Source organism: Gambusia affinis, linkage group LG21 (genome assembly GCF_019740435.1).
Source record: "Gambusia affinis linkage group LG21, SWU_Gaff_1.0, whole genome shotgun sequence".
In the NCBI taxonomy this organism is placed as follows: Eukaryota; Metazoa; Chordata; class Actinopteri; order Cyprinodontiformes; family Poeciliidae; genus Gambusia; species Gambusia affinis.
In genome coordinates this window covers 13,416,746-13,428,785 of record NC_057888.1, presented here as the reverse complement: position 1 = coordinate 13,428,785, position 12,040 = coordinate 13,416,746, and the positions used below count along the sequence as shown (strand labels likewise).

General features: G+C 42.2%; 1 protein-coding gene across 1 annotated transcript; it reads right to left on the bottom strand.

Annotated features, from left to right (window-relative positions):
• Positions 1–93: 93 nt before the first annotated feature.
• Positions 94–11,268, bottom strand: myripb (myosin VIIA and Rab interacting protein b). Its single transcript, XM_044103920.1, has 12 exons — positions 11,157–11,268; positions 10,928–11,008; positions 10,458–10,610; positions 8,700–8,886; positions 7,725–8,257; positions 6,910–7,056; positions 6,000–6,749; positions 1,961–2,152; positions 1,709–1,870; positions 1,502–1,597; positions 1,287–1,347; positions 94–342 (listed from the first exon to the last, which is right to left on the bottom strand). Exons 1-12 carry the CDS (start codon positions 11,244–11,246, stop codon positions 299–301), a joined length of 2,496 nt encoding a protein of 831 aa, XP_043959855.1. The 5' UTR covers positions 11,247–11,268; the 3' UTR covers positions 94–298.
• Positions 11,269–12,040: the final 772 nt, after the last annotated feature.

Below are 12,040 nucleotides of genomic sequence, written 5' to 3'. Positions count from 1 at the left end.
CATGAGGATTATTTTCAGATTTTAAGGCAGATACACCAAATGCTAAGTCAGCTTTTACATGTGTGCATTGAGGAAAGAAATACTGAAGGTTAATGGTGAAAAAGAGAAACAGCCTTTAATGCTTTCTTGTGAGGTGCAGCTGTTGAGGTTGGCTGAGGGTGGAGATCGCAGGGTGGGTGTCAGCCCCTGCTTGGCCTAGAGCTGGAGGCAGATGCTGGGTCAAGGCACTAGATGTGAAGGGCCCCTGTCCCTGAGGCTCTGTAAAGTGGCCCTGAGGGACTTGTGCTGCTGCTCGTCTCTATGGCCGAAGAGCTCTAACCTGCTGCTCTGACTCCAACCTTTCTGAAATGCCATAAAACAAACAATCTGTTACCCAAGAAAATTAAAACCTTTTTTTTTTTTAGGTCTTTTTTGTACAGTAAATGGACAGGAGAGAGAAGCGGAAGACATGCAGCAAATGGCCGAGAACCCTGGTCCGAGACAGCAGAGCCTGGACAGATCCATTGTTTTGCAGGGTTTTAAATGCCAAATTATTGAATTATCTCTTCATATTTGGCAAAGGCCTGGTCACAAGACGTTCAATTCAGTTCTTTTAAATGAAGGAAAAGAGCTAGATACCAGCCCTATAGAGGACTGATCTTTGACATCACTGACCTACAGTATGATGGACAGAGGGAATGAATGACGTGATCTATTACTCGTTTTTCAAACCGCGCTGATAAAGCTAGTCTGACTCAAAGCTTTTGTAATGAGAAGAGTGAAGACTAAAAAGAATATAAAGAAAGCTCCTATTAGAAAAAAAAAATCCATTTACAAACATGAAAGGGAGACGACTACTCGTAGCTCGATAAAATAGCCTCATCAACCTGTACTGGGTGTGTGTTTCCATTTGGGTACCTTACGTCTAATGGGGCTTTTCAGTTTCTTAGTCTGTTTTTAGAAAATGTATTCACTTTTGCATCTATTCAGGAGCAGCATGTTATTTGGAGGTGAAAAAAAAATCCTCCTGTTTCTGTGTGTCTGTTTTAGACTCTCATACACTCACATTATATCAGCAGATAAAGATGTACTATTAACTGCATGCTGTAGTGATTTAGTTACTTATGCATATGCATATTCACCAGCATATTTCTGGGAAATAAGCAGAACATCAGCTCGTAATATACATTTTTCTAAATATATTTGACATTTTCTCAAATATCTCAAGAAAATAAAGATTCTATCTCTGGCTTTCTCTGTGCGCGTCTAGTTTTCTGCAGACTAAACAGAAACAGCTAGATTAATACCTTTTAATGGAGGTGCTGGGAGTTTCCTTCTCTGATGGCGTGACGAGTCCAGTGTTTCAGGCTGCAATAGACACAGTTATGTAGTTTACAAACTCCAAAACAAGCAAACTGGATTTTGATGGAGGTCACGTTATGGTACGTTATGTTTTATCAGCAAAAATCTTCAAAATATCAAAATAAATAAATAAATAAGAGAATCAGATGGGCAGAGGTACCTTGGACTTTGGCTTTATCTTTGAGAAGCGATTGCAGACAGTCACATTCAACCCAGCTGTTTTCAGAGCTGAAATTCTGGCCTCGATGTTTGATATCTTCAAAACAAAGACAAGTCATCCACAAGAAGACCTTTTACTTAGTTGTGACTTATGGACAAGCACCCCATATTTTGTATTTTCTCCCAAATAAATAATCCTACTAAGTACCTGTAGTTCAGACTGCTGGACTTGAGCTGCTGCAGTGGCTACCTGGTCCTCCAGGAAGGCCAGATCAGTGTCTGTGGTCCCACTGCTAATACTGCGGGCACATTGCTCCAGTTCTCCTAGCGCCCCCTCCAGGCCATACACAGCTCCAGCAGCCAGGTACACCTGCACAGTCAAGAAGAGCTAAACAGTCAGTGTCTGTCAACAATCTTTGTTCAGTCTGATATGTTTATGCAGTGCTGCTCCATAGCCTACATTCTCCTCCATCTTGGTAAGCCTCTGGTCCAGCCTGCGTGTCTCGGAGCTGCTGGATATGGGAGAGGCACTCATGGACTCAGACGGGGTGTAGCTCTCACCACCAGCCTCTCCAATCAGATCCTCTGTGGCGTTCAAGACCTTCAGCACTTCCGTGGTGATGCTGCACAGTGAGGCTGCTGAATACTTTTGCTTTGATTGGAAAACAACGAAGCACATGTGCCTATTGATTAGCACCAGTAATCAGGGTGCAAAAAAATTGTGCAAAAAACCCAAAACTTTTCTAGCATCAAAGGAATTTAGTATGCAATTGTAAAAGCAGATGTCAAGACACAAGAGTGCATTTTTATTGGGCTCATTGGGTAAAGCATTTAAATCCAATCAAGGAGAGAAAAATATATTGTTTGGATTTTTTAGAAATTCTAACCTCAGAACTCAGGTTGTACAAAAACACATTGAAGGGACACACATCAACCTTGTTAGAGCTTGAAATTTATCACAGAAACAGTAGGAGTGCAAAACAAGGACATGAGATGCGACACAAATTAGGAGAAATATGTCCAAAGGCAGACAGACAAATTTAGAGATATGGGTGGCGATTTATTCTTTTAGTATGCCTTAAATATCAAAACAACAGCAGAATGAACAGCATGTCTTGATTAATAAACAGATGAATTTGCAGAAATTAGTTAATTTGATCACTAATTTCTCACATTTATTGTGCGGCAAACTGGTTAGCAAGAAAGTTGTGTGTTCAAACCCTGGTCTGTGTGGAGTTTGATGTTCTCTCCAAACATGCATGGCTACTCTGGTTTCCAAAAACCTAATTGTTTGGTTGAATAATCCGTCTAAATTGCCCAGGTGTGTGTGTGTGTGTGTGTGTGTGTTTGTACACGATTGTTTGTTCTCTGATGGACATGTCCAATGACTGCTGGAGACAAGTTACAAACTCCTCCTGTGCCTCCATTCCCCTTATTGCCTAGAAGCTGGTATACACAATCAATGGATGGATGGATGGACACTTGTTAAGACTATATTTAATATGTGCTAATATTAAAACAACAACAAAAAACCAAGAAAGTTTTTCTTCAACTTGATGGGAGTCGATGCATTTACTAGTATAAGTCCAAGTCCAGTCCGTCTGTCCAAACTCAGATGTATGGAGAGGTGTATGAAAATAAATGAAACACATATATGTTTTAATTTCAGTTGCGTAATCTCACACCAAAAATCTTTCAGCCTTAGTACAGATGTGTTTGCCACAGATTAAAATGTTTTATCCTTTTTTAAGAGCCACTAGTTACTTTCTGATTTAGATCCACTATACTTGAACATCATGTTTTCTCATCTTTCTCATTATGAAAAGTAGCTGAGTTAAAGTGTCATGTCAATGTAATACCCATGGGAAACAGGAAGTCCTGGATTATTAATTAAAGGCTCTAAATAAAACGCTTCCAGTTAAGTTTATTTTATAAAATTTCTTAAAGATGCCTAAAATTGAGCCCCAAATAATTTTGTAAAAATTTGTTATTTTTATGATTAATTAAATAATTTTCTCCACATCTTTGCCACGAGTTCCAGTGCATGTGAAGGAGTGTGTGTATAACTGAATAGCAAAGATGTAAAGCAAAAACAGCGGCTGATGTATTCCCCTGAAGAGATAAAAACACTGCGGACATAAAGGGAGACGTGTTTTGATCAATAATGAATAAATCGTTGGGTGGCACTTTGATCAGCCCCATCTCAGGCTTATTGATCCTATTTTAAGCAAGTGTGACTCTCTGAAAGGTGTTTTGAGGTTATGTGAGAAGAAGCAGGTACATGGATGGGAACAAAACAAAGGAGGTAGCATCTTTTCTTTCATCCCAGTTCAGTGATCTTAGCCATGCGGAGCGGCACAAATGGACATTCTGAGATATGCATCGATCTGAGCCGCTCAATAGCCGTGTGAAGACGTCCTCGTCCACTGGAAAGAGCCGGCATCAAACAATCTAAACGTGTGTGTGGCCGTTTACGTTTGTTCTTTCTCTCTGTGACTTGTTTTCTCGCCCTCTTGGTAAATTTCTAACAGGAATCGCACGTAGCCTCATCCAATGATCTGCTCCTACATTGTCTAAGGAAATTCTGCTTAACTACGTGCACACAAGGATTGAAACAAAACACCTTCAGCTATTGTGAGCAAGCATCCGTTAAATGTGTATAAATTGGCTTTTGGTCTTAATTAACTGTTATTTTACCAAGAAGTGCCTTGAAACACAATCTTTGTTTTTCAAAGGGAGACCAGGTGAAAAGGCACACTGAGCTTTATTTTACTCTGGAACAAATCTTTATTTTCTGAAAAACCAAAGCCAGCTTCTTATTTGTGCACGTACATGCTGACGATGACGCAGATGAGAAATATAGTGGATAATTACATCCGCCAGGCAGCTACACAATATGGAAGCGTCACTACTTCACATTGATTAATTTAATAAAAACCGAACTCTATGCTGTCTTTGAAAAGGGCGCACTTTTGATGCAAAAGCTGAAAATGGACAGAAAAGACCAAAATAAAAAATGAATAAATAAAAAAAAACTAAGTCGGTGATGGTGATATATGTTTCCACCCGCAATGAATTCCCAAAAGGGGGATAAGAAAACCGACAGAAATAGATGTTATGAATGCATTTGCCATTCACCTTGTTGGAAGCAGGCGTGACTCAGAGAAGCATTCATGATGTCCCTAATGACCAACCATAACTCTCAGTTTTCATAGGGGCTTGTGTGTGTGTGTGTGTGTGTGTTTGTACCTGACTTTGTGCTGATTAGTCTGACTTGACTGGAAAACAACTATTAAGCTAAGACACTGCAGTAGGAACTTCTAATTAAAATAATTTTATAAGCCTTTTATTTTACTGTCTTGTGTTTGGATGTGTGATATTTGTTCCCATTTGTACTAATTTAATGTGTGCATATCTAAAAATGTTTTTTTCAAAATCATCAGAGATGAGTGCTGCTATCTTCCTTTCTAAATGGAAATTCAAACATACAGAGCCTTAGAAAAGTAACCAACCCCTGAGCCTTTTCCGATTTTATCACAATACAGCTGTTAAAATCAGTATTACAATTATTGTTGTTTTATGTGCTACACAAGCAAAATGTAATATACAATTAGAAAGTGGAAGGAAACTTTAAAGAGGCCAATTAATGAAACAGTCACATTTTTTGGGACAGTCAGAGGAAGCCATAGATAACTGGACAGAACATGCAAACTCCATGCAGAAAGGCTCCAGCAGGGATTTGAACCTGCAACCTTCTGGCAGCAATTATGCCAGCTGCTCCACTGTGCAACTCTACCCCACTTTTATTTCTACAACATGTTGAACACCAGATATTCCTTCCATTCTACTATATAATTACACGCTGCTTTCTGTGGTTCCGTGAGATACAATCCCAATCAGATAAACTGATGTTTGCGGTTGTTTAACAGGTATGAATACTTTTGTAGTGCAGCGTGCGCAGAGGGGAACGGAGGCAGATTTCTTTGGTGTGCGGGAGTGCAACAGCCGCTTCACAGATGAAAAATTACCGGACCAATGGCTGCGATTCTTTCTGAACTTTGGAGGCTTTCATCATTAAAAATGTTTTCCACAGAGAGCGGTTGGGAACTCATGCGCTTTAATAGTTTTACACCACGCTGGATTATGTCGAGAGTGAAGCAGATGTTGGAGTGTTTGAGACGGGAGGACTCGCTTTGCTCTCTGGCCGCACAATGATCTCACCTGCTGCAAGACAGAAGAGAGCAACTGAAGCCTCTGTTGTTGTTCCAAGTCATTCTGTCCCACCTGATACAAAGACACACACGCACACATAGAAACACACAAAGCAAATAAAACCAACCAGACGAAACACACCGAAGCAGTGAGCGCAAAGGAGGACAAAAGGAGTGTAAATACAACTTTAAAGGACGCCATAATGGAAGACAAGCAGACAAAACAGACATACAAGCCAGAGACAGAGAACTACTGAGAATGAATGCGTTTCTAATCTCTCATCTCACCTGGTTGTTTGACAGCCCCCCCTCCTGGGAAGAAGGAGAAACAGCAGGTGAACTTGCACTGGATCCGCTCCTCCTGGCTCCACCTTTTTGCGCCGCCTCCATCTCTCCATCTCTCTTGCGCTGTTTCTTACTTACTCTGTTCACCTCTCCTCTTTTCTGCTCCTTCTCGGCTTCTCTCTCTACAAAACTCTCTGCTCTTTTCTCTAACCTCCTCTCCTGAGCTCTCGTTTCCTCTCGCGCCGAGTAGCTCTTCGCTAATCCGGGAGCCCGTTTCATCTGCTGCCCATTCACCTGTTCTATCACTCCGCTTCCTTTCTCTTTCTTGACACTTGAACGCTGCCTTTGCCTCTCCGTTTCTTTTGGCCTCAATTTCTCTTTCTGTTTCTCACTTTCTTTCTCCGTCTGTTTGTCCTCCTCGTCGGATGAGACGCCGTCTTTGCTGCTCCCTCGACTGATCAGCCGACTGAGCTTAGATCGTATTTCCACTACCAGAGAATCTCCAGAGCCAGATCCAGGCCCCGGGCTCCTGGAGACCATTTCTGGCCCCGGGGACACAGAGTGAAGCTGAGCAGAGTTGTGCGGTGGAGAATTTGCAGCCACTGTGTCTGAGGGCTCTGGCTCTCCTGCTGTCATGGCATCTAGTTTGAGGGCATCTGGTCCGGCTGGTGCTGCTAGCGTACTGTTAGGCACCGGCTGCTCCTCACTTAAACCTCTCTTCAGCAGAGCGTTGAGTAGAAAACCACTGTTCTCCTGAAACACGCAAATCACAGGGATTAAACTCATCTGGTCCACTAAAGAGAATGCACAGCTGCATTAAAAAAACACAGGTGTTTGGTAGCAGACATGAACAAATCCTTGGTGACACAGTGGAGATGAAGAGATACAAATAAGCAACAATTAGAAGTGTTACCTGTGCTAAGGGGTAGATGGACTGTGAATGGTTCGGACCTCCAGGTTTGTTCTGGTCCGTTGACGACTCCTTTCTGCTTTTCCTGCGTCTCCGTGATCTTCTGACACACTGCCTGTCGTCCGCCTTGCTGCTGTCTCCCGTCACCTGCTAAACAAACAAAAATATTAGTATTTCAATAAGTAGAGCAGATGTAAAAAGTGCTGCGACAGACTGGCGACCTGTCCAGGGTGTACCCCGCCTCTCGCCCGGGACGCAGCTGGAGATAGGCACCAGCAACCCTCCCAACCCCATTAGGGAAGAAGGGTGTTCAGATAATGGATGGATGGATGGATGTAAAATGTGTAACCTTCCCTATTAAAATGATTTTTTAAATTATTTCTAAAATGAGACTTTGATTAATGATTTCAATCCTTTCGCCTTGGGTTTATAACTCAGCCAGAAAACTAACAAATCTGTTTTTCAGGGTGTGTAAAATGAACAAAATAGCAAAAAACTTGTTGCATGGGGGAGCAAATCTGAAATGAATCATTTGTGTCGAAATAATTCTTAGACTCTTTTATGCTCAACATTGTAATACATTCGATTTCAGCTTCTCTTTCGTTGCATTTTTTCCATCCGTTACTAATTTACAACCATTTACTGAACAGTTTGCATAGAGGTTACAAGGATCAAAACATCTAGATGGAAAAAAGGCACAAATCGGAGGAAGGGAGTGAACCATTCCATTGTCTGTAAATTGTGACGCCGAGATTTTTTTTTCTTCTCCAACCTGCCATAAGCTTTAGCCTCTATGAAATGCATGAAGGAAGCATCACCTTGGGGTTAAAGTTCACATCCAGAACTTCTGTGTGGGCTGAGTGTTGGGATAAGCTCTGCTGGAGGGGCTGATGGTACAGCGGCTGCTGATGAGGATGCAGTTGAGAGTCCGCCGGTTCCTTCCTCCTCAACAAGTTGTGAGTGGGTTTGCGAGGACATGCAGACAGCACCGACGAGGCCTCCGAGTCCGAGTTGAGGGTCTCCGTGTTGGTGTACAGGCCAGAGGACGGCGAGGTAACACCGGGGTGCTGGGTGTAAGTCCACTCGGGGTCATGCTGCGAGTCCGTGTAGTAAGTCTCATCGGACAATTTGCGGCGAAACTGTTGGAGCGCCGCGCCCCACCCGCCGTCATCCACCCCGTCTTCCTCCGAGTCGGAGCCCATCTCGTCGTACGCGGAGACCACTCTGGACTCCTTCTCCAAGACGCTGTACACCAGGCTCTTCCTCTTGGTGAGCAGGCTGGGCCGGGAGAGCTGCGAACTGTGCAGAGCGATCCAGTTTCCGTCTGGGCTCTGCAGCACCGAGGATGCGCCTGGAAGCAAAAAAGCCAACAGGATGTTTGAGGAAAAAAACCCCAAAAAACTTACGGGACTATCAACCCTTTTTGGAAATACAAACATCTGCATAATGTGGCATAGATTTGAATTTAGCCTCCCTGAGCCAACAACATTTTTCTGCAGAGTTATTAACTGGCTTATTAAGACCCCTTGCGAAAAGTTCAAAGAGCCACAGGATTTAGATCCTTGTTGTAAATCATTCTGTGGTAGCATTTGGACTTCTCACACTAGATTTTATTTTGGGGCATCAGATTAAATGTACAGTTTTCAGAACTTTGTGTGGATCTCTACAACATACAATCCCCATAAAATACACTGAACACTTTGTGACAAATACCCAAAGAGTTAAAGGAATAGAAATGCTTCTCTAAGAATCTGCATCAAGAGCGATAAGGTGCATGAGACCGGGATCTTTACTTGAGTTGTCCAAGCGATCCATGCTTTTCCAGCCGGGTAGAGATGCAGCCTTGCCCTCCCTCTTTAAGGAAGCGTAGTCCTGCAGAGCGCCTCCACCAGCGGCAGCAGCCTTCTCCTCCGCCTCCTCCTCTTCTGGACCCTTCTCTGGGGAGTCGTCACTGGTGAGGGAGAATGCTGACCGGGACCGCTGCAAGACGATCGAACACTTCTTTAGTTAGTTTTCACCTTATTTTGTCAAGGAAAAAAAAAGAAGAAAGAAAACAAACAAACAAAAAAAAAAAAAAAAAAAAAAAAAAAAAACGCTGGCCGTGATTTAATACTCCCAACAGCAGGTGGAGCTCCAAAACAAGTAAATAAAATACCATGCACTGATTCCCAATAACAAAATCTCCCTCTGGACACAAATTAATTAATGGGGGATGTTAATTTTCAGAGCACAACTTCTAATTTTACATGAAATCTTCAAAGCGGGCTCATAATTTTAGAGTTCATTAAGACGTTATTTAAGTGGTTAACAATATTTTCTGTGTTTAGCTTCAGGGCAAGCCTAAAAGGATAAACGCTCTTAAGATAACAAGTGGGATATAATCTTAATCTGTAGTGTTGCCAAGCAGTGAGGCGGCTCTGAGAGTCCATTTGCATCCGTTGTGTCTCGGTGAGCGTGCTTGTGAGAAAGCTAATAAACAGGCGGGCTGAGAAGTTTAGGAGGATCCGTGCGTATTTCACAGGACTTTGATCTTCCGTGAGTGAAACAGCGGGAAACTGAGAGGCCTGGAGGGGGGGTCTCAGCTTTGATGCTCCGCTCACACACACGACAATGACAAATCTATGAGTCCCTGCTGGCTGGTAGCAGGATCCAGTGGGAGGCCGATCTGCTGCTGGTTGGTTTTTGCTGCGAACTTGTGTATGCAGCGTCTCTTTTCTCTCCAGATTGAAACATTACCTGGAAGGATTGCAAGCTAAACTGCTCGTTTGGATTGTCTTAAGTCCAATTTATTTATTTTTTTATTTAGATCAGCCGAAACCATGCGGGGGGGATGTACATCAGAGAGGAAAACAAGTATTGGCCAGACAACTGTGATATTAGAGGGAATTCTAGGTAAAGCTTCCACAGAGTGCCCAGTACTTCTACTAAATCAATGTGAATTTTAGGGTTCATTTCACTTTTAAAGCAATTCTCTGTGTAAATTAATATATATATATATATATATATATATATATATATATATATATATATATATATATATTTTATATTGGTCATTTAAGTGCAGCAGAATGCAGCTCTCCATTAGAAAACGATTGTGCTGGATGCCCAAAATAAATGATAAATGATCACATAGAGAAAGTTCTGTGTTTTTTTTTTTTGGAATAACCTCAAGAGCTTCGTTAATAACAAGCTAAGAGGACACATGCTTGGCAGGTTTAAGGCTCTTAAGGTGTGTGGTCTGGATAGCTCTTTGGATTCCATTATAAATCCAATAAAAATCTTTTTTTTTTTTAAATCACAAAATTAATGACCAGGCACTGACCTTCACCTTTTAAAGCTGAATATTTGATTATTTTCCTACAAAGCACCATGTCCGCACACTTTGTTTTTCCATTTTTCATAAGAGGGAAAGGCGAGTTCACAATAGGACAGGCAGAAAAATAAACCAGGCTATCAAACAAGACAGCAAATGTGAAAACTAACTAACTATCTCTGCACACAGATACGGTTTACACCCGACATCCAGACATTTTGGGATGAAAGGGACTCACCCACAGAGGGTAGGGGTTCTTCAGAGGGTCCTGTGATGAAGTGTGAGGTTGAGAAGGAGATGGCAGCTCACCGGTCTGGACTAGAGATTGAGGTTGTGGCCAGACAAAGTCATACTCTGTCTGCATCTCTGATCGCTTCCTCCTCTGAATGATCTGATGGGGACAAAAGAAAGAAAGAAGAGAGAGATAGAATCCTCTGAAAAATAAACATTTTCTAACACACTAATGCAGTATGTTCAATGGTCTTTAGCTTCCTTATCAAAGTAGGACATCAGAATAACTTTATTACAATTAACCTACTCCACTTCCGCTCAATGTTTCATGCTTGAATGCGACACCGACGCAAATTGATTCAAGATGAGTTCATTATTTATTCATTCTCATTTTAATAATGATGGCTTCCATTATTGCGTGCTGATGTGCAAAAATAAAAATGTTGTAAAAAGACAAAACAGCCTCTCGCAGCTCACCTTCTGCACAATTGTTGTTGCGAGTTCCTCTATGAGCTCATCTTTGTGGTCCCGCAGATATCGAGCCTCATTCTGCTTCTCCTGCACACATGTTTCATTCAAAGAGACTCAATTATGTAGAGGTCAGACAGGAAGAAGTAGGACATGGCTGGGAAAGTTGGTCATGTAAATATTTAAATTAGGAGAAGAACAAAAAAAAAAGAAAAAAAAGGGTAAAACAGCATCTTACCAAACTGTCCCGGAACTCCTCCGCCTTAGCGATGGCCTCCTCTATAGCTTCCTCAGCAACACGCAGGGCGACTGTGAGTGTCTCTGCCATACTGTGTCCTGTTACCACAACAACAAACATGGCTCAGATATTCACATATGTCAGTGTTAAACTCTGAAAGTTTTCCAACTTGCCATTTGCAGGGCAAAAATACATATTTATCTTCCTATTCAGCTTCAGGTTTTTTTTTGTGATTTCTTAAGCTGTAGGCCCCATTCAAACAAGAAAAAAAAAATCAACAGTGTGGGTTGTTTTTGTCGGGGCTTGAAGACGTCGAATCAACAATTCACTAAGCTCACTTTTACATGTGATTGGGTGTGATAATATTCTCACAAGAAAGAATATTCTTTCTTGTGAGAATATTATCACACCCAATATATATATATATATATATATAAAAAATTCCCTTCTCACCCACCGCGGGTGGTGATTCTTCTTCCTCTACCAGAGGCCTGGGAGCTTGAGGGTTCTGCGCAGTATCTTGGCTGTGCCTAGGACTGCACATTTCTGGACTGAGATGTCTGATGTTGTTCCTGGGATCTGTTGTAGCCACTGTTCCAGTTTGGGGGTGACTGCCCTGTCCCGATGACCACAGGCACCACTGTGGTCTTCACCTTCCAGGCCCTCTCCAGTTCCTCCCTTAGGCCCTGGTATTTCTCTAGTTTTTCATGCTCCTTTTTCCTGATGTTGCAGTCACTTGGTATTGCCACATCCACCACAACGGTTTTCCTCTGTTGTTTATCCACCACGACTATGTCTGGTTGGTTCGCCCTCACCATTTTGTCTGTCTGGATCTGGAAGTCCCACAGGATCTTAGCTCGGTCATTCTCCACTACCTTCGGGGG